The sequence below is a fragment of the Sceloporus occidentalis genome, unplaced genomic scaffold, assembly GCF_023333645.1.
Source record: "Sceloporus occidentalis isolate IW3139 unplaced genomic scaffold, rSceOcc1.0.p SCAF_29, whole genome shotgun sequence".
Classification (NCBI taxonomy): Eukaryota; Metazoa; Chordata; class Lepidosauria; order Squamata; family Phrynosomatidae; genus Sceloporus; species Sceloporus occidentalis.
Genome location: NW_028317009.1, coordinates 5,900,808 through 5,922,526, shown reverse-complemented (window position 1 = coordinate 5,922,526; position 21,719 = coordinate 5,900,808). Strand labels below are relative to the sequence as shown.

The window sequence follows — 21,719 nt, the reverse complement described above, 5'->3', positions numbered from 1 at the left end:
TCTAAGGGGGGAAAACCATCCTTTTTAGTACGTGGTCGGAATGGCTTTGCATGACTTTATGAATGTCCAAAGTGCAAAGTTCACTACGTGGGGTTGGAACTCTTTCCAGAGGAATTGTGCGTCTGGACAACGGCGAAGGGGCAATAGACAAATCGGAAATATATTATTTTTAGTCTTTAGTCTTATTAGTATCATTCGATTGGTCAAAAACCTCTAACATGTTCCAAACTTTGTTCAAATGGAATATTAAATTAACATTTTGTTCCTACAGTAAAGAGTGGATTCAAAAGCAATAAATGTGAGTTGCTGCAGTCAAATGCTTTCCGAACAAAATTTATATAAAAATCCTATGAAAGACATTTTTTTCTTTCTAAAGAAAAGAAACTGAAACGTGTTTATTTATATATATATATATATATATATATCGTCAAAAGAACATATCAACATATTAATATTACATATTAACCAGTTACACAGCCATAAAAATCAGTCCTTCCAATACTTTTCTGTATACAACAAGATGTAAGAAACATTTTGTCCATCTGAATAAGAGTCAAACACTTTGCTTCTATCCTTGTAGATGTCCGCACAGGCATGTGGGTTGCAGAAGTTCCAGATGCAGTGATGAGGGTGTAAGATCTTTTCTTGCTTCAAGATGTTCTTTGATGGATGACCCGGCTCTCCTCATACATTTCTATTACCTATAGATGTGTAAAAACATATATTTATATATTTATTAACAGGAAAAACCACAAGAAAAAGAACTAAATACTCAGAAGATTCCAATAAACCACACAATAATCATGCAACACATATGAACATGAATTCACACGTCATTCAAAGAAAAAAAAACAAGCCTTATTTTACCATTTTGGAATCACCGGTGCTTTATTAAGTTCTGCCAAAGTTGCCCTTCGTTGGGTATTTGCAGGACTATAGACTTACTTTAATCACCAGCATTTCATATTTTTTTTTACAAAACCTCTGCTGCGGAAAGCAATGTGATGCTCACCCCTGCGGAATGCAAACGGTAAAAAATAAACTCACCTGAGGCATGGAAGCAATAGCTTAAATGAAATAAATACTTTATGTGTGGGTTTACAAAGAGCTCTGCTCTAAGTTCGTTTCTGTAAGAAACTCTCTGCTTTTTATGTCTTGTTTACCCATTCTACAATGCTGCGGAATATGAGGGCGCTATATGAATCAATAAATAATAATGGTAGTAATAATAATAATAAAGCCCTGAGTTCTGGTTGCCCAGTTACCCCAAAAAGTTCTGCTAAGCAGCTCTGGAAAATGGGACGTACCAGTGTGTGCTTTGGAGATCAGTGGCGCCATCTTGCTGTACGAGTTGGAATTGCATAGAATTTTCTCGCCAACCTGTGTGATGCCACCGAGGTATATCGATGGGTATGTCGATGGGTCCAAGCGAATCTACGGCCAGATATCGAACATAGCGTGATGGAAAAAACAGCAGGAAGAAGGGCTTTCCAGCCAGGACATGATTTGTTGACCTGATTTTGTATTGCTGTTCTGGAATTCTGTAAAATGAACCTCTGCAAGTTCTTACCATCCTATATGAAGCTCTAACACAGCACCATCCCGGCATCCAGCCGAGCTGCATTTAACCGTCCATTCCATCTTTGCCTAAATACATTACTCTTGCCATGGTTATTATTTTTATTATTTTTGGCCAGAAATCACATTTAAGAACAGTTTAACATATATATATATATATATATATATATATATAAATAAAAATATATTTACACACACACATATAACGATCACAACATCTCTTCTTACTTTCACATCTGTGAATTATAACTAAAAAACACCAGTTATATCTCATCGCATGTTATCTTTAATAATTTTGTACGTTTCGCGTAAATGAACTATTTTGTAGATAAAAAGCATTCTGCAAACACCAGACCTTTCCAAAGTCTGAACCTGAGATGCTTCCAGATATTAACCCTTTACCAGCCCATCACAAACATTCTGCGGTAGTGACTCCATAATGGTTATCATCAAATGTTTCTGAAAATGATCATTATGGGAACCATACATTTCTCAGGAAGTAAATAATTATTACGTCATTGGTAATGAATGACTCCACTCCAGCTTAGCAACATGTTATGATCACAGTAACTTGCTTACTGGTACCCAAAATTTAGGATGCCCACATAAAGGCATATCACCACATTGGCCAATAAGAAGCGAGTACGTCATTAGAGCGCGCCCCACCCAGACGGGCTCCCCCGTTCTCGCGTGTTTTGGTTGCCGAATGGGAAGTTTCTCTTTCGGACTGGAAGCGATCATGGCGGACGTGCAGGCTGTATCTCCTGGCGATAGCGATAGTAAACTGAGCAAGAAGTGAGTGAAGGGCATCCCCTCGAGGGAAGGGGCAAGAGAGGGATGGATCTGGGCAGTTGTGGTGTTTAGGTTTTGGGGGTCACAGGAAACGGGGGCAGTTATAGAGGGGACATTGCATTTGTTCTGGAACCCTGTGCTCCCGATGGAATCATGGGAAATGTAGTTCTTTCGTTTGCTTTGGCCGAGTGTGTATAGAGAACGGATGTCCTGTGAAGGACTACAACTCCCAGCAGCACGGGCCCGGCTGATGTAACCAGCAGCAATGTGACTATTATAGGTTTGTAGTGACTGCCTGGCATGCTGGTTTCCATGAGAAGGCCTCACTGTGTGGCAGTGCGGTATTTTGTGAATTAAATGATGTAGTGGAGGGATGGATGCATTTTAATAGAATTAAGGTATCAGGCTTAAACTGTTAGGAGCCACGCCAGTGCGTCAGGAGCCACGCCAGTGCGTCAGGAGCCACGCCAGTGCGTCAGGAGCCACGCCAGTGCGTCAGGAGCCACGTGCCCATAAGTACGAGTACTTCCAGTAACATGTCACAGCAGAGCTGTCAATCATTGCTAAAGTAGTGTTTTAAAATGCACAGCTATGCGCTCTCATCTGCACTGGGCTGTACGGACCGTCGGTCTCTATTGTTTCTGCTTTGATCGCGATATATATTTTTATTCTCAGCCGAAGAGGTGTCAATTAAACTTATCGCCAATCGTTCATCAATAAAGTTGATTTTGGAATACATGGTTTTGAAAAAAAAACCCCATCTGTTTACTCGTCTTTAAGGCTGTCAGACGTTCCCTGCGACTACAGATTGCTCAGCAGGTTCTGAATCTTATGATCGTTTCCTTTTTTTTTAGTCGCGTACGAAGCATGGCGTTTGAGGAAGTAGAGCGATCTGTGATTTTTATTTTGAGAACATGGGAGCAGAGGCTTGTGGTGTAACGTGTCACTGTAACAAGTGATATGACAGGAACATTACTTTGCACGGACACCGTGTGACACAAGTTCCAGTTGGTCTACTAAGTCTTGGAAGAGAAAAGCTTTCAATCGGGGGGGGGCTATTACCCCAGTCCCCTCTTTTTTTGTCGGTAGCACTTACAAGCTTTTTCAGGGGTCTTTGCCAGCGTGAATATGTTACATTGTTTTAAATAAACCCAAATGGACGTTGACAGATGCAGCTGTTCTTGATGCTCTCCTTGTGTTGTTATATGCAGGGTTTTTGGTCTCAGATATCTTGCCTTGTTATCTTCTTGGTAGGTGGTAAACCACAATTGAGGGCTGAGAGTTTTGAGCAATGATGACCCCGTTTCTGCTCAGACTGGTTAGGACCCCAGTCTTTGTACAGAGAGTCCTTAAAGAGGATGTCCTGGTGAAGCATCTTTCTACCTTCCCCGCTCTCTACAAGGATCAGGAGCTTCTTAAGAAACAAAGGTTGGTGCTTGTTTCATACTCGCGAGTCACCAACTTTTTTTTCTTTACGAATCTCCTCTTTTAAGCCGGTCACTCGCCTTACGTTGACATGCTCCCCTTATTCTGGGTATCTGTCTTGAGCCAGAAATGAGCTTCTGCCCATTTTGATGGAGCTGGGAATGTCCTGTTGGCATTAGAAGGATGAGTGAAAAGAAGGGCAATTAGCTAAGTTTGTGGCTAACGATGGAGCATAGTTTCCAATTCCTCCATAATTAAAAGTTCACATAGTGCATGTATGTTGAGTCTCAGGATGGAGATGTCTCTTCATTCGATGTTACTTAGCAGGTCTTCACATGTTTTTTTACCTAATTTCTTTCTCAGTGAGTTAAAAAGGCGAATGAAAGCCGAGAAAAAAGCAGCTGAAAAGGAGGCGAAACAAAAAGAACAAAATGAGAAGTTGCCTAGCGCGGAGACAGAAGTTATTGATGAGGAAACACTTGACCCCAATGTAAGATTAATCTTGATGTTCGCTGGCGGCTTCAGCTTAATGTACTGCATGTGTTTCAAATATAATTAAAATCAGCAGTTCACAATTTAAAGAACTTTGTTTTTCCTCTTTCTTTACTCAGCAATACTTCAAAATTCGTTCTCAAGCCATCCAGCAGCTAAAGGGTACCAGGGATGACCCATATCCCCACAAGTTCCATGTTGATATGTCGCTGACGGAGTTTGTTCAGAAATACAACAATCTACAGACCGGGGAGCACTTGCCGGATTTGATTAGCGTTGCAGGTACGTTTTATGCCAAGTGTTCTCAAATCAGATCTCCGCAGAACCAAGTTATCACGTTACGGTTGATGGGGATCTCATTCTGGAGTTACTTAGGTCTGCGTATATATATATATATTCATAACCTCATGTTTACTGATCTCAGGCAGGATCCATGCCAAGCGTGTTTCTGGGGCCAAGCTAATATTCTATGATCTGCGCGGGGAAGGCATGAAGTTGCAAGTAATGGCTAATTCCAAGTAAGTCCTGGCTACTGAAGTATTACAAGTTATTTTTACATTAGAGGGTGTTTTGCAGATCTATATTTAAAGGGCTTCCATTAGATAAAAGACTGTTGCTAGTCTGCTATCTAACTGTTCCGCCATTTGTGTTTCTGAATGCAGATATTACAAATCCGAGGAAGAGTTCTTCGCGACGAACAACCGTCTGCGCCGTGGGGATATCATCGGAGTGCGGGGAAATCCAGGGAAGACTAAAAAAGGGGAGCTAAGTATTATACCCCATGAGATGACCCTTCTGTCTCCGTGTCTGCATATGTTACCGCATCTCCACTTTGGCCTAAAGGACAAGGTAAGCCAACACGTTGTGTGGATAACCATAAGGGCATGATGGGAGTTGTCGTTCTTCAACAATTGAAAAGCTCACTGTATTACAGTATATTTCACATCAAATACCACTTTGGCTTTAAAGGTGATGCCCGTTGATTGCTCTCTCTAGAATTTTAAGGCATAAACCTTAGAATATCTGTGCACTTAAACCTTCACAGGAAAGAATACGACAAACACGAATCATGCCAAAGGCTGGATCTGTTTCTATGGCAACAGCCTGCTTTTGTGTGTTATGGGAATTTCTAATGTTAAATTCAGCAAGGTACTGTAGATGGTTAAATCTATATAGTTGTGCGTTGACGATATTTGTTCTTTTTTTATTTAAGGAAACCCGATTCCGCCAGCGGTACCTAGATCTTATCTTGAATGATTATGTGAGGCAGAAATTTGTTACGCGTGCCAAAATTATAACCTATCTCAGGAGGTTTCTGGACGATTTGGGATTCCTTGAGGTAATACAAAAATACAAATTACTTTTTTGTCTGTCAATTAAGCATATAATTGGTTGCCAGATAAAAACTATTTAGCTTACCTAGTCTGCCCGATTTATACTGCTGTTTGGACTCAAACCTTAATCGATCCTTGGTCCTCGTCTTAGATTCAGGAGCCAAATGCCTGTTGAACTGCCTTGATGTATTAACCTCTACCCCTTCTGCTGGGAGGTTCTACCACGTATGTGCCACCATCTCAGTAAAGTAAGAGTTGGGAGAATTCCCTTTTCACACTACCTGCTGTGGCAGGTGCTTACGTGGATATTCCCATTCCTAAACAGCATTGTCGAAACCCCATTAATGTATAAGTGGTGGCCTGACATGTCGATTCTGACGCTGTTTCATGCTAGTAAACTCAGTGTGTTTTTGTTGGCAGATTGAGACACCAATGATGAATGTGATTCCCGGAGGTGCGGTGGCTAAACCATTCATCACCCATCACAATGATTTGGACATGGACCTTTATATGAGGATAGCACCTGAGCTGTATCATAAGGTAATGTTCCAAGGCTTTTGTTCTCCTGGTCTGGTGTGGAAACCTCAAGCAGACGATTAATGAGTATAAGATGTGTTTTATACATACAGATGCTCGTGGTTGGTGGCATTGACAGAGTTTATGAAGTTGGCAGGCAGTTCCGTAATGAAGGAATAGACCTCACTCACAATCCAGAGTTTACTACCTGTGAATTTTATATGGCTTACGCTGACTACCACGACCTCATGGACATTACAGAAAAGCTGCTTTCCGGTATAGTAAAGACTTGTTGGGGAAAATAAGCTACACTTTTTGGGGGGTTTTCAGGATCTCCTGATAAGACCATTGATGTTCTCCTAGTTTCAAAAATGTGGAGTATGTACAAAAAATCCGATCCTGATGCAAAGTTCGGCAATTGGTCTTATTACCGTTGGCTATCTCTGGATTGGTTGCTATGGTGATAAAACCACTTTTTGAACTACACCATCACAAAACATACTGATTTGAGAAGACCGTGGCAGCCTGTCTACACTGGATCCATGTAAATAAGCTTTGACTTGCTTTCTTCTCCAAGTGAAGTGTAATTACGTGTTTGTTCTTTTACAGGGATGGTTAAGCACATAACTGGTGACTACAAAGTCACTTACCATCCGGACGGTCCAGAAGGTCAGACGTACGTACTGGACTTCACCCCTCCGTTCAGGAGAATAAGCATGGTGCACGAATTGGAAAAAGTCTTGGGGAAGAGGCTCCCTGCCACAGACCGGTTCCACACAGAAGGTGAGCTGCCTTTTAATATAGGGCTGTATTGATTAGTGCAATGGGGGGATTACCCAGAAATGCTCATTCAAATAGAAGCTTTTGTGGCTTGTTTTTACACGTTGTGTATGCATTACAAGCTTCTGATGGCTCTGTACCACTGAAGACAGCAGGCAGTCTTGTAACTTTTGTGTATGCGCTGACACAGCGTGAGATTCCGAACGCCGCTTCCCGTAGGATTTAACATTTGCTTCCAATTTACCCAGAAACTCGCAAGCTCCTTGATGACATTTGCGTGGAGAGAGCCGTGGAGTGCCCGGCACCTAGAACCATCGCAAGATTGCTGGACAAGGTGAGCGGAGCCGCGTGGCCGTCGTGTTTGTGTGTTTTACGGTAGAAGGTGTAAACATTAAGTTCCTTCTTTTATCTTTGTCTTTTTAGCTTGTTGGTGAATTTCTGGAGGTGACCTGTATCAACCCAACCTTTATCTGCGACCATCCGCAAATCATGAGTCCCCTAGCTAAATGGTAAGACCTCCGTGAAAGAAGTTCTCCTTTGCATCTAGTTTCTATTTCACTTTTTGTGCAAACTGAAAGAAATAGAAACGTTTAGCTGTGCCAAAAATGAATGCAATTGATATGTGCGCATACGTATAAAATACCCGATGCTCCAAGCGAGAAGCCGGTGGCCGCTGCATATTAAACACAGTGTGTGCTGGACAAAAAAAAAAACTAAATGCAACTTTTTTAGACTTTTTTTTGTACCCCATTGTGCTAAAGCTTTTGTGTTTCCAAATAATTATGCACCTCTATTCTTTCTATTAGGCACCGTTCTGAGAAGGGTCTGACTGAGAGATTTGAACTGTTTGTCATGAAAAAGGAGATCTGTAACGCTTATACTGAGATGAATGACCCTATCAAGCAGCGGGAAATGTTTGAGGATCAAGCTAAGGTAGGTTTACATCCATGGAACGGAGACTGGCTAGAATGGGACTAGGTTCGATGTCACGTCTTCATCTGACGGGGTACAGGAGCAGGACAGCCAGCCGGAGTCTGGATCTTTTTGGCACGTTGGCCGTTGGACACACCGAGCCGCTGGACGATTCAAGAATTAGCAGGTTTTAAGTGAATTGATTTGGTGTCAGACACTTTGGACCTAATTAGTGAGCATCTGTGTGTGCAGAGACATGCAAGGTGAATCCCTGCCTTTTTACAAATGGCAGTGTTTACTTTTTACATTAAATATAGAGCCAAATATTTGTTCTTTAAGAAACCCGGTGAACCCCTGTACAGTAGAGCCATGCGTTTATTGTTGACATTTCTTTTCTCCAGGCCAAAGCTGCAGGTGATGATGAGGCAATGTTTATCGACGAGACTTTCTGTACTGCATTAGAATATGGTCTTCCTCCGACCGCTGGATGGGGAATGGGCATTGACCGGTTGGCCATGTTCCTTACAGACTCTAATAATATAAAGGTACGATAGGGCAGAAGCCCCCCATGTGTGTACATTTCTTTATTTTAATGTCATTGTGTAACCATTGTTTCTGATCCTTTGACAGGAGGTACTTCTGTTTCCTGCAATGAAACCTGATGACAATAAGAAGGAGTCCGCTCCTAGCCAAAACTCCGACGGGACGTCTGTTTAAATATAAGACGGGTTTTCTTTTAAGGTATTTGTTCTTGTCTGAGAATTCTGTCCTGTGAAAAAGTTACTGCTGTTTATACGGAGAAGAAATAAATGAAACACACTGTGCATTTGTGGGTTTTTTCTTTTTATATCCCCATTTCAGTGGAGCAGATGGCTGGTCCTTCAGCGTCCTGCCTGAGGATTGCGTGTTCACTGTCCTGGTGCGTAATCCCATTAAAACAACAAAACCACTACTGGAATTAACAAACCGCTTGGATTCTGCTGCTTTTAAGGCAAGGTTGGGCAACATGAAATCTTCCAGCTGTTCTTCAGTTACTGCTAGCAGAGCATCATGGGAGATGTAGTTCTACAATAAATGTCCAGCTCTGTTTTAAGGAAAGCAGTGTTACTGCCAGAACCATTGCCATAGCAACCATTCCTTATGCTTGTAGCAACTTATTTAGCACTTTGTTACAGAATTGCTCCTTATTTTGCTGTGGCAGAAACAAGAAACGTTCTTATCACTGTAGCTTAGAATATGTTTAAAATATCTAAACTCATGTTTCTTACATAAATATGAGAAAACCGCAGTTAATTAGCAAAGTGCTGCTTTTAAACGTTTGAATAAGAATAGTTTTTGTGGATAATGTGGTCTCAGACTGTGATACTTGACTTTATAAATAACGCTATTATCGTGATCATGGGAGTTGTAGTTCTGGCAGACCCATTCCCTCGTTTCACCGTTAGCTTGTGTCTGTTTAATAAACTACGTTTCCCACAGTCCTTTGCAATGTGTCCACGTGAGGCGCATTCCATCCGCGGCAGGCTAGTCCCCAACGGTGATTAGTGGAGAATTCTGCCGAATTAGGCGGCGCCCTTGGGTTATCGCACACCGATTAAGCCATGGACTTTTTTTCCCCCGTGAGCCTCGGCTTTCGAGCCGTTTTGACGTCACTAATAGAGCGACCAAAGGCGCGCGCCGAAAATACATGCCTGTTGGAAAGGTTGCGACTAGTTCACTGGCACAGAGAGAGAGACAGTCATTGGCACAGAGAGAGACTCACTGTGGATTATTTCACAGATTCAAGTTTTCTTCTGCCTCCATAATATTCTGTATTTTCAGGAGTTCTGTTAAAGCTTCATCCTCACATCCCATGTTATTGAAAAAGAAACAGCAGCCCAGCACAGCCCATCTACAGTCCCGCGCTGCTGCTTCTTCTTTTTCCTGTAGTTCTTTGTATCATGTGACCAAACAGTCACATGGTCTGCTGACATCACCAGAGTCCTCCTACTGGGTAGGAACTAGCCGCTACCCTCTTGCATCCGTTCGGCGCATTTCCTGGTATTGATAGATGCCTGCGTTGGGAGTCAATCCACTGCAAGGACCACATTATGGTCTGGCTGCTCAGGTTCCTGTACTACAGAGTATCTCTGAGACACACACGTGCCAATACAGCCCGGACCAGGAGAGAATAAACTTCTTAACGCACACACCTGATCACCAAAAAGAGGGTTTATTGCCGTAAATACGCTGTACACGCTGCATAGGAGATATTTATCGAAGCCTCGCCCCAGGTGCCCACCTCGTTTCACTGGAAATACGTAAACTTCTCAATGTTTATTATTGCATCTGAATTGTGGTTGAAAACCTCCATATCCATCCGCTAGATTAAAAATACTTTGGAAAATAATTCATGATATCACGAAGGAACGGACTAGATGTCCGACGGGCTGTCACCTGCCGCCATGTTATGTGTTCCCACGTCTCGTAGGGTCAGTACATTGTGTCACACTTATTGGACAGAGGTGACCGTTGCCTCTGGGCTATCCTCAGTGATAAGAGCGGTTGCCGACAGAAGCTAGAGATCCTTTAAAGGGTCCATATCTGTTTCTATAACAATAAGCGCCTGGCCCCTCAAGAAATCCCAATAGTGGTACTGACAGCAGCAGGGGCGGGGGGGTTACCAACATGGCAGACAGATACATTAGGATTCATTGATGGTGGGTATGTAGCTCAAGTACCACAGGGGTAAAAGGGTTGCTACCTGCCCTACTAAATATCATATGACCAGACACAACCAGAATTGCAATTAACAAAATAAAGCAGCAAAAGTAACAGCCTTTTTTATGGCCACACAAAACTAACAGATGAACAAGATCCAGTAAATGTTACAGAGGATATACAATATGCATGCATTCATCCATCCGTCCATCCCTCGGCAGCAGAGGGGCTTCTGAAAGCGAGTTCATGTCTTTTTCTTAAGCTCTTCGAGCCGGTTCGAGAGATCTTCGAAGTCTATATCCTCGTAGGGTGAAGGCTCCGGTGGGGTTGAGCCGCGCGCTGGGCTGACGGGCACCGATGGGAGTTTTGGCAGAGGCAGATTATCATACTTCCCCTGGATGTGTTTTTGATCCAATGAAGAACCAGGTTTAAAGTTTGGACCTACAAATGAGTGCACAAAATAAGTTACTCAGTTTCAAGGGTTGTACAATAGTTCAGTAATGTATCAAGATCAGGGCCCAGGTCCAGACTTCTCCCTAATGTATGACGAAACATACAGCATTATATTATATATATATATATATATATATATATATATATATATATATTGTATGTATGGCACATTGAAACAGGGGCAAATAGGAGGTCTTTGGAAGTAGCTCCCTCTAGTGAACAGGAATGGAAGTGCACATGCTTGGTTGTACTTGATCAACACTTGATAACTGTGTGCTATCACCCAAATTTCTTTACCTAAAGTATGAGTAAGACTGGGTTTATAACCTCACACACACACAATTCTATCGGTAAAAGGGGGCATGGAATACAGAATAAGCGGACCAGGTGCTGGAACGGGATGGGGAGCCATGTGGTGTAAACCTAAAAACAAGGGTTTGGAAATTTCTTGGCGCCCCAAATCAGTGGAGTAACATCAAGTGCAGGAAAGGGTTAACTATGGTGAGCTGGTGTGACCGAATCGAGATCTTTTAGTGTTCTCTGAAACTAGTCCAATATTGCAATAAAGTACAGAATGTATGTAACATGTGTGTTAATCTAATACATCCTAAAATAATTAGACTGAATTCTCTTTAATTATATTTTTCAAACAGTGATTAAGGTAACGTATAGCGAATAATGCTGATTTTTGGTGGAACTCACCGAAATCAGGAAGGAACCTTGGGTCACCAACAGCTCCGGGAGGTTTATCCTGTGAGATGAAAACGTGTCTATCGTCACTTCAAAAATTCTGCATCAACAGAACTGAACCTCACATGCAAAGACAATCCCAACCAAAAACACGTCAAGCATTGCAGCACACGCACATCCAAAGACATACCATATGATAGGATGGAGGGGCATCTGGCAAAGGAGGTGGTACGTTAACCCTTGGAGGTGGTTGCAGAAAGGTACAAGTTTCATAGATGCCGACAGAAGCGTTAGGTGACGTTTGCTGTAACAGTAGTCAGAGGTCACATGATTACCATTTTACTGCCCGTTAACTTTCCTTTATAGCACCTTTATCTACCACGTTCCACTTTGAAAGACACGTTTCTTATGGTCCCATGTTTACTTTCTTCCATCTAACCACCTTCTTAGTTTACTTTGTTTACTGCCCATCACCTCTCCCTTCCATCGGACCCGCTTATCCCTTAAACAAACTCCTTTATATTCAACTACTGTGCTTCCTTTGAGGACCTCTTCTCCTACCAGCTGCCCATCATGCACCATATTATATATTCTACAGTCTCTTAGGTTCCAAAAATCAACTTTCTTGAGCCGACACAAAGAAATAATCTCTACTCCCAAGACGTACACTCACTTGGATTTTGGGATAGTGAGTGAGTTTGAAGTCTCCCCCTCCAGCTCCTCCACCACCAGGTCCTCCTTTCTTGTTATTGTCCTGAAATCCATTGCTGAAGTGATCAAATCCAGACGGTGCTTCAGCCTAATCAGAGAAAGATTATTGTTTGAACTTAATTTGCCTAATGAAGATGTATATAATTGTGGTGTGGCATAGCTAGTTACAGATTTATGAGGTTCCTTGGGAACCAGCCAATTACTTGTGTTTTCACTCACCATCACCACGGAATCAGGCTCGTATGGGACATTGTAATTCTTGGCGATCTCAATCATGTACTTCTCCACTAAGATTTTGGGAGGAGCGGATGAACTGAGTTTCTGTATAAGCTACAGAGCGAGAGAACGTTTCAGGGGTTTGAAAGTTATTATTGCACGATTAGTATGCAAGGCTTGGCTCTGGTAGCTTTAAGACCGATGTCTCTGGGCATAAAATAAATTGAAGGTTCCAATCCAGAGCCTTGTAATATCTAATATATATATTAAACTACACTATTTACTTATTTAAATCAATTTACATTTTTAAGTATAACAAATTCTCAAGTAATCTTCCTAGAAGGTCTATTTAGAGTACTACCAGACCAAAAGAATCCGCTGAAATGCATGCATTACACACTTACCGATTTACTGACTGTTCCTATTTCATTTGTTCGACACAAGACGCCATATTCCTTGCTGTATTTGTGACAGAACTGACTGGCCACCTATGAAAAAGGCGACTACCGAGTTAACGATAACCTAACAGCATAACGCATAACTACTGCAATCATACGAGAGCCATAAGTATGTGCCTCGCAAAGAGTCACTCCCGCAAATATAGATCGTAAGCTCCTGTGTGTTTATTCCACTCACCGTCTTTAGCTCTGGGACTTCTGCGAGGCGTGGGGCAGCCCAAATGAGAGTGGAGATTGCCTCTGCCAGCCCGGGGTCCATTTCCCTAAAAAAAGGAGAGAATTATGATAACTCCTGAGCAGCGGTACCAAGGATCGACTTAATGTCCCAAGAGATCATCTTGCATTTGGTTTCCAAACTGTTCTGGAACTTGTTCCACAAAGCATCCAAGAATATTGCATACTGGAAATCTTTATCTATAAATTACCTGAATACAAGCCTTCTCATGAAAATGACTACTTTATATTCTCATGTCTAATTGCATTAGAAGAAGTAGAATGTATTGCTTTGATGCTGGTGCATTGGAGCCACTGTGATCCTGCCCCTTCACATGTATTTTCCACAAACAAGATACTACCCTACTTACATTACTATTTCTAGTCCTAGCCCTGGGAAGGAATACAAATGCATTCTTACTTCATTGACTGGATAAGGCCAAATCGTGCCAGGAGGAGGTCACAATACAACTCTATGATCTCCATGGCCTCCACAAGATAGTCCTCCCGAATAATGTGTTCCACGCGTATTCTAGCCCGCTCATCCTTCCCGGAGGACACGTAATCGGCAATCTCTTTCCGTGCCTTCTGTGCCATCTCAGCTAGAAGAAAACAGACACGTTAGATACATCCTAGGGGATCTGTGTGTTTCTGTAAGCCTCGTGCTCCAGCATGTACTTACTCTTCTTTTTCTCTAGCAGCTTGAGTCTGTTAATAGCCAGTCTCAGGTTGACTCGCAGTCGGTCGGCCTTGAATCCCGAGCCAAGCATGGTGTCCCTTCCTGTGAAGGCGACGAAAGCATGTTTGTGATTAGATATACAATTACCAACCTTCCATGAGCTGCAATACTGGTTACATAAACATTTTAATACAGGAATTATCCATCTGATCCAAATATAAGCTCTAGCTTGTTCTCTGTAATCCTGGAGGCAGTATGCATCTGAATTATTTGCTAATCTGGATCACTGGAAAATTGCAGGACCCCATCCACCTGATATATGTATTCATCTCTTCCACTGCACATAGATACACCCCGCCATGAATATATTTTTGTAATGGGTGAGTCAGCTGACCCGTGATATATAATGGACTTTAGTACATAAACAATGAACCTACCGTATAATTAGGCACGCGGCATATTATGTGTGTCATGACTGATAGAGAGAATTATTTATTGCATACCGAGAGACAGCACTGAACCGCATCAGAATGTCGAAGGCAAAAACAAAAGGCGGTCACCTGAAACTGGAAAGACCAGTCTCTGGTTTCTAAACCGCAACCGGAGTCAGGTGACCAGAAAAGAAGCTCTTCTAAACCCGTTTTAATGTTTATAGCTCAGGAATAAGTTTCAGGCAGAAGGCAATACACTCAATTGGTAGATGAAGGCAGAAATAAATGGATAGGAGACCGTACTGGGACAGCAATCCACATGACGGATAGAAGACAGGATCTAGTAAACTATCATAGTAATGTCAGTGTCACTAAACATTCAATTCTTTAAGCTACTAAGTGACTATCTTCTATCGCTCAGTTTCCACTGGACATATACGTACCAGAGAACGCACAAGAACGTCTCAAATCATATCATGAGACAATGATCCATTAATAAGGGCTAACACAGCAAACGGCTCAACATAATATAATTTCCAAGATAACGAAAAGATTTTGCCCGTTACCTGCACAAAGGATTACATCTCCAGATCCCACATAGAGTTATATACTGAAACAGTAATAAGACTCCAGCAAAAGACCTTACCTGAGTCGAATGCTCACTCGTCCAGCGAATGGTGGAAAGAGGCTGTCCTGAAACCCTTGATCGGCACCAAGCAGTCCTACCAGCTACGGAGAAGTCATTACAAGTCACCAGATAAGAGCTACAGACGCATTTTGTACAGACATCATCATAGGGAGTGGTTTCATACGAGGTGGGTGACATCACGCAGCGTCACATGACTACCTGACACAGGTGTGGTTAGCCGCTTCCTCGGAAAGGAGGTCCTTAAATCTTGCTGTGGGTAAAATAGGTAAACATGAATGTGTTAGAAGGTATGGAATACACGCATTATTTATTTACTGGCGGCTGTGATTTCCCATTAACCTAAAATGTCGTTATCAAAGGAAACAAACAGTATATCAAAAATATAATTCGTCCTCTGCTTCTAGAGATTGCTACGTTACAAGCTCTGCCTGAGGTTTATCAGTTGGCACAACGCCATCACCAACAGCGAATAAAGACTTACAATATGTGCCATTGTAGTTAAGGAAACTATTTTTGGGACATAATATTTTTTGGGGACTGACCATTCCTTTAAGCGATGATGGTCGGATAAAAACAGTAGCTCCTTGCTAACCCCAGCCCCCAATTATACAAATTATCTTTCTATATTCTGGACTTTTAGACCACATTTTTTATACGATTAAAATTCCATTCATGCATTTAGACACCATCAGCATTAAACCAAAAGCCAATGTATAACAAAGAAAACAGTTGAAAGATGATATAACTACAAGTGAGGGGGTGAGACTTGTGCATGAGAATAATAATTGTCCAGAGATGAGGTACCCACAAGGAGTATCCAAAAAGCAGAGGTCAAGGCTGGCAGTACTGGACCTGAAACAGGTGGAGTAACATACAACGGCATGACATATATTGACTCATACATCATATATAAGTACATGCTAACTTGTTTGGAAAGCACATTGTGCTTAACTTCTTCTTCTTCCAATCATTCTTTCTATAGCCAGGACGCTTTTACCATTTTACATTAAACTGAAGAATTTCCATGGATCTTGATAGACCTTCTGAGTGGTTTTCTCACAGTGGTTGTACTGCTAAAAATCAGAAGTATAATGTTAACCAAAAAGAACTTTTTTAAAATACATCATCACTTTTATAGGGTTTTATTGATCCTATTGTTAATAAGATGTTTAGATGATGTTTGAGAAGGAAAAAAAGATTATGTCCCTTTAGTACACCCTAGACGAAAAAAAAATAGATATCAGGGTTATAATCACTTTGAAAATCTATTAGCCACATGCTTTTTCTGATGGCATGACCTCATATCACCACGGACAAAGTGTGGCATGACATCATATCACCACGGGCAAAGCGTAACATGATGTCATATCACCACGGGCAAACTGCAATGCCATTGGCTCTTTTTGGTCCAAAGAACCAGCTTGGATTATGCTTAGCACTTCTGCACATATGTTCTGTTCTTGCTTTTCAGTCACAGGATAAATAAAGTCAAATAAGATGGGAAAATGCACATAATCCTTTCATATTATTATTATTCTATTTTTATTTTTTTTTTATTGTTGAGGCAGCCTGGTACTGACCCACAGGGAGGGCAGGCGGGTACTTTTAATCTGCAGGAACTATTTTTCATTGATATCTGTTTCCACCCCTGAGCGTAGGAATGATGACGTACATATCCCTACTTTTCTGGGCTTTTATGGAATGTTTTCTTCGAGTTCATTTTTTATTTAGCCAATAGCTTAAACTCCCTCTAAATCCCTCTGATTGTTTAGCTTTCTCTTTTCCAGTACTTTGTGACATTTTTTTTCATCGGTTTTAGTAGAAATACTTTATTCGCTCTATTTTACCCTAACTCGGCATTCCTGCCCCCTCACTGTTTATGGGTGTTGCTTTCTAGAAACTAATTTCTGTTACCACGGCAACGGCCCGAACGCGTGATTTCCGAACCCAGCTGAGTGAGGAGTGATGGCAGCCGAGGCACCATTGTACTGAGCGCACGATGCACTGGTCACGTGACAGCTGGTTGCCACGGCTGACGTTGGGTTGCGCAATCAGTAGACGCCGGTTGCTATGGAATCGTCACTGTGACTCAGAGCCGATGCGACGGGTGTTGTGCCCGAACAAGGCCGCGAGGAGGCGCCGGGGCCGGAGAGAGAGGAAGGCCGGGAGTCAAAGAGGGAGATCGGGATGTGAAAAGGAGTCAATGCATCCGGTGCTGCTGATGAAACATGAGAAGATGGTCCGGTGAGAGTTCCAGATACCCCAGGGGTCTGTATTATGGGGCTCGGGGGCTACGTAAGTGCAGAATGAAGGGAAGGAGTCCGGTGCCCTGTCCGTGGTGGATATGGCTGAGCAGGGTTCTCACCGTATCTATACAAGAGCCTGCTTTCTCTCCGCCAGGGTCATCAGTGTTTGGGGGTCCAGACCAGCTGTCTGTGGCTCCAGTGTCTGGGGGTCACATCTAACTATAGGGAGCAGGAGCTGTGTGAGAACATCTTTATTGTGGGTGCGATCTCTGCATATGGTGACTCGCATGAATGAGAATAGACTGTGGAGGGGACCCTTCTCTCTGGGTCTTATTTGCTAAACTGTGAGCTTTGAGGTGAGCGGAAACACTTCGTGTGACTTCACTGTATATAGTGGAAACTTAGCTTAAGTGACCTCATCCCGGGGGACTCTTAATGTGCGGACAGATTAAGGTTACTGGGTTGCCTAGAGATCTGTCTCTTTTTAGATGGACGCATACTGTTCCTGACGTCGCACCCTATATCTGCTTGTTTCTTTTATGCATTTTTCTCTCCCTCAGCCGTGGCTTTCCACACAAACCCGTCTCCTCCAAAGGTGTTCACGTACCGCTGAGCGCCTGTGGAGGAAGTCTTCTTTTTCTTTACCTGAAGACTTAACACATTACACACCCATGCTCCGTCCCAGTTCATCGGCCCTCCATTAATTTCCTCCCTTCCACGTCTTCCAACTTGGGTTTCATGTTAGAGAGCTTCATGTTAAATGGTGCCCTTCGTAAAATCCAACTCTCTGTTTCCATTTGTTTTATGGCGGCCATTTTTTTCCCTTTTGTAGATCTTGAACTTCCACAATGCCCACTGGACGTGTATGGTGCCGTCGCCAATCATTCCTGCCGGACATCCATGAAGCTTATAAAAAGGCATAGATCTCTTACCAAGAGCAGGAAGCAACATGAAGCCTGGACACGAAAGGAGCCAGGAATGTCTTCCACCAAAGAAGCGAGAGCTTGTTCAAAGCAGTGTGAGCGTAGAGGAAGCTCCGAAGGTAGACGGCAGACGTGCTAATGACAACTCGGCTAACGAAACCTCAGGCTGGTCCAGAGGAGTGCTTGTGGCAGCAGGGCAAGGACACGGGGTGAGATATGAAGTGGCTGGTGAGGGAGCAGAGACAGTCACTGTGGACCAGTATGGGAACCTTTACAAATTAGCTGTGCCTTCTGCCACCTTCTCTCCACCAGGTCTTCATCCTGTGGTGAATATGAGTCCTCTTCAGTCCTCTTTCAATGTAGCTTCTCCTTTAATGCAGCACCCAGGCATAACTTACCCCCCTATCCATTATGCTCCCATTTCACACACTTCAGTACAGTTTCTTGGGTCCCCGTATGCAGTTCCATATGCTGTACCTCCGGGCTTCCTCCCACGTGCTGTGATATCACCCCCTGTTACTTTGGCAGCCTCTCATGTTCCTCACTATGTGCCATATAACTCGATCCTGACAGAGGGAGTCACCCCTCCGCCGCAACCTTCATCTCCTCACTCGTTCGGTAAAGTTACTACTGCACAGTCCTCGTCTGTCCTTATGGGTGTAGTGCCTGTGGATGTTGGAAAGGGAAGAGTTCCTGTATTTTATCAGCATTCTCCTCAAGTGCCCGCATCTTATCCTGTGCATGAGATGATTGTGGCATGTCCATCTAACCCGGACCCCAGTCCCACATCCCATAATGACAAAGTGTGCGAGGGAATGATGACTTCTACGAATGGAGCCCAGAGATTATCAGACTGCGTCTCGGATAGCGGTCGTCATGTCATTGACCAGTACATCCGAAACCCAGAGGAACAGGTTGTACGGGGACCTGCCAATAATCTGTTGGACTGCGATGTATACTCAGGACAATCTACAAAAAGGACAGAGGTTGCTCTAATGACCCACAGGAGCACACCAGATGCGGATTTAGAAGTTCAGCAGGTGGTAAGGGGCTTGGCTTCACAAGAGTTCAGTTCCCCGTCTGTTCAGAGAAAAGACTTGCCGAGTCCATTAAACTTGTCCCACAATGCTAGTGAGCGTCGGGAGGTGGCAGGGGGTACTTCTTCCCATGGAAACCTGGCGAGTCCAGCACCAGAGAGGGGCCAGCACAGAAATACGTACTCTGGACAGCATGTGGTCAAATACACGGATAGAGCCGCGGTTGTGTTAAACGGGGAGTTATCACGAGGAGCTGTTCGCCTGGAACAGAGTCCGCTTCCAGGAGCTCCTCAACCTGCCTCTAAAACCCCTGGGGCAAAATCTCCTGATGTGCATATTCGAGACACACAGTCAGACAGAAGCTCACCGCGCATGGATGCAGCACCCATGCCTCCCCCACATTCCGCTGCGTTACCCTCCCACTTCATGAAAGGAGCCATTATTCAGCTAGCCACTGGGGAGCTGAAAAGAGTGGAAGACCTACAGACCCAGGACTTTGTGCGCAGCGCAGAGGTCAGCGGGGGTCTTAAAATTGACTCAAGCACAGTTGTGGACATTCAGGAAAGCCAGTGGCCAGGATTTGTGACTCTCCACTTTGTAGTGGGCGAGCAGCAGAGTAAAGTTTGTCTTGATGTTCCCCCAGAACATCCTTTCTTTGTGTATGGACAAGGCTGGTCTTCTTGTAGCCCCAGGCAGACTACCCACCTATTTGCACTTCCCTGTCACCGGCTTCAGGTGGGAGATGTTTGTATATCAATAAGCCTGCAGAGTATAAGTAAGAACGGCGCATCCACCACCAATTGTACCTCCACAACTCAGTCTGTGCCTCACCCCACTGAGAGAGCAATGTTACTCACCAGAGACAGGACATCGTTGTCTGGGAGAGAGAATGAAAAGGAGAGTCCGCTTCAGAAGGATGGATCTGCAGTGGCTTACTATGCCCGGGCCTCATGCCCTGCTCCCACAACGCAGTCCGCCTGGTCGAGTACAGGAGTCCAAAGATTCAGCCCTGATCCCCAACCATCACCTTCTCGACACACTTTCATTCCTCAAGAGGTTAAGCTCTCTATCGAGGGGCGGTCAAATGCAGGGAAGTGACAAAATGCCCCTTGGTGGGATTAAAATTTGCACAGTTAAGAGAACAGGGATAATTGGTGAGGCTGCGGAGGGGTCCCTCATGCTGGTCGATGGCAAAAAGCAGGCACGAACTTTTGCAACTCAGTAAGGAAACGCAATGATTTTTTTTTTTTTATTATTCAGTCCCCCATCCCCATGTTTATTATTTGAGCAGATTCTTTCCTCATGGTTTAGGGTACATCCTACACCGCAAAAAAGGCACAGTACATTTTTAGAAAGAAATGAATCCTATGCATTTTGCCTGTGTATTTTTGAGAAGAATAAGCAAGAATGTGTCTTCCTGGGTTGACGGGAATCTGGGTTTAAATGGATTAGGTATAACATTACATAGTTTTAACTCCCCCCTTAATACATCCTTCTTGTTTATTTTTTTTTTTTAATTACTATTAAATGGGTAATTTTATTTCTCTCTACTACTCTAGTGTGATAAAGCAAAGCGTGGTAGAATAGCTGCAGGGCGTCTTCTGAGCAAGTATTGGACACACTGATGCAGCCATACCCAGCAATGTTAATTGGGAAGCAGGTGACACTGTAACATTCGTGGGCCGCTACTCTGGTGTGGCAGGGTTCCTGATACCCCCAAACACCCCCACAGTGCAATAATAAGGGCAAGGTGTTTGCATCTGCTCAAACTTTCTCTTGTAGCATGTGGCTCTTCTGCACCTTTGTATGAATCTGATTGAAAGCTTTACCTACAGAGACATGTTATGTTTGTATAATATATATATATATATATATTGATCTCAGACCTTTAATAGACTTGGTGTGTAATTTTTTTTTGCCAATCTTCTCACTGCCAAACCAGCTTCAGCAAGCACTTGTAATACCACTCGGAGCTGACAAAGTACTTTCTCGTGCCCGATACAGGACAGTACACTACACTTTGTGCTTTGGCTAACCCCTTATTTAAATAAAGGGTGGCGGTGAGAAATTTTTGCTCCCCCATTTCTTTGCGCTGCTGACGTATTTAAATATCACGTTAAAAGCCAACCGACTGGACTTAAACAGAATTTTTTTTAAAAGGCACACATTAAGACAGGCTATGCGTCTGCAAGATTATCTGCTGTATTAAAGCAGCCCAGCCTATACCAGTGTTTAAAGGTACAGCATCACAGAGCCCCTCAGTTGGTATAAAATATCCTTTGCATAGGGTGGAGGGCAGAGTGTATTACAATTTTGTTTGTTTTTTTTTTAACTCTTTCATATATTAACCTGTTACCTATTATGCATTTTAAGGAGCCTTAGAATTAGGCAGGTGCTTCTGTTCTAATAGCAACCTGTTCTTTTCCAGAGCATTGATCTATATTTTGGTGTGGTTTCTTTTTTTTTTTTGGTTTGTTTTAAATA

At 43.1% G+C, this 21,719-nt stretch overlaps 3 protein-coding genes across 4 annotated transcripts; 2 read left to right on the top strand and 1 right to left on the bottom strand.

The window, feature by feature from the left end:
- Nucleotides 1-2,317: 2,317 nt before the first annotated feature.
- Nucleotides 2,318-8,546, top strand: LOC149299207 (lysine--tRNA ligase-like). Of its 2 annotated transcripts, none has more exons than XM_089486300.1 (14): nt 2,318-2,373; nt 4,159-4,285; nt 4,407-4,569; nt 4,712-4,805; nt 4,950-5,136; nt 5,501-5,626; nt 6,042-6,161; nt 6,251-6,413; nt 6,747-6,920; nt 7,166-7,251; nt 7,341-7,426; nt 7,724-7,850; nt 8,231-8,374; nt 8,460-8,546. In XM_089486300.1, the coding sequence occupies exons 1-14, from the start codon at nt 2,318-2,320 to the stop codon at nt 8,544-8,546; spliced, it is 1,740 nt and encodes a 579-aa protein (XP_089342426.1). The 2 variants fall into 2 exon arrangements, with proteins under 2 accessions (XP_089342426.1, XP_089342425.1); XM_089486299.1 differs by lacking the exon at nt 2,318-2,373 and adding an exon at nt 3,662-3,798.
- Nucleotides 8,547-10,773: 2,227 nt separating this feature from the next.
- Nucleotides 10,774-14,040, bottom strand: LOC149299206 (IST1 homolog). Its single transcript, XM_089486662.1, has 8 exons — nt 13,953-14,040; nt 13,692-13,872; nt 13,236-13,320; nt 13,004-13,087; nt 12,603-12,713; nt 12,346-12,471; nt 11,685-11,733; nt 10,774-10,970 (listed from the first exon to the last, which is right to left on the bottom strand). The coding sequence occupies exons 1-8, from the start codon at nt 14,038-14,040 to the stop codon at nt 10,774-10,776; spliced, it is 921 nt and encodes a 306-aa protein (XP_089342788.1).
- A 4,184-nt stretch (nt 14,041-18,224) lies between these two features.
- Nucleotides 18,225-20,333, top strand: LOC149299205 (ataxin-1-like). Its single transcript, XM_089486661.1, has one exon. It carries the CDS (start codon nt 18,225-18,227, stop codon nt 20,331-20,333), a length of 2,109 nt encoding a protein of 702 aa, XP_089342787.1.
- Nucleotides 20,334-21,719: the final 1,386 nt, after the last annotated feature.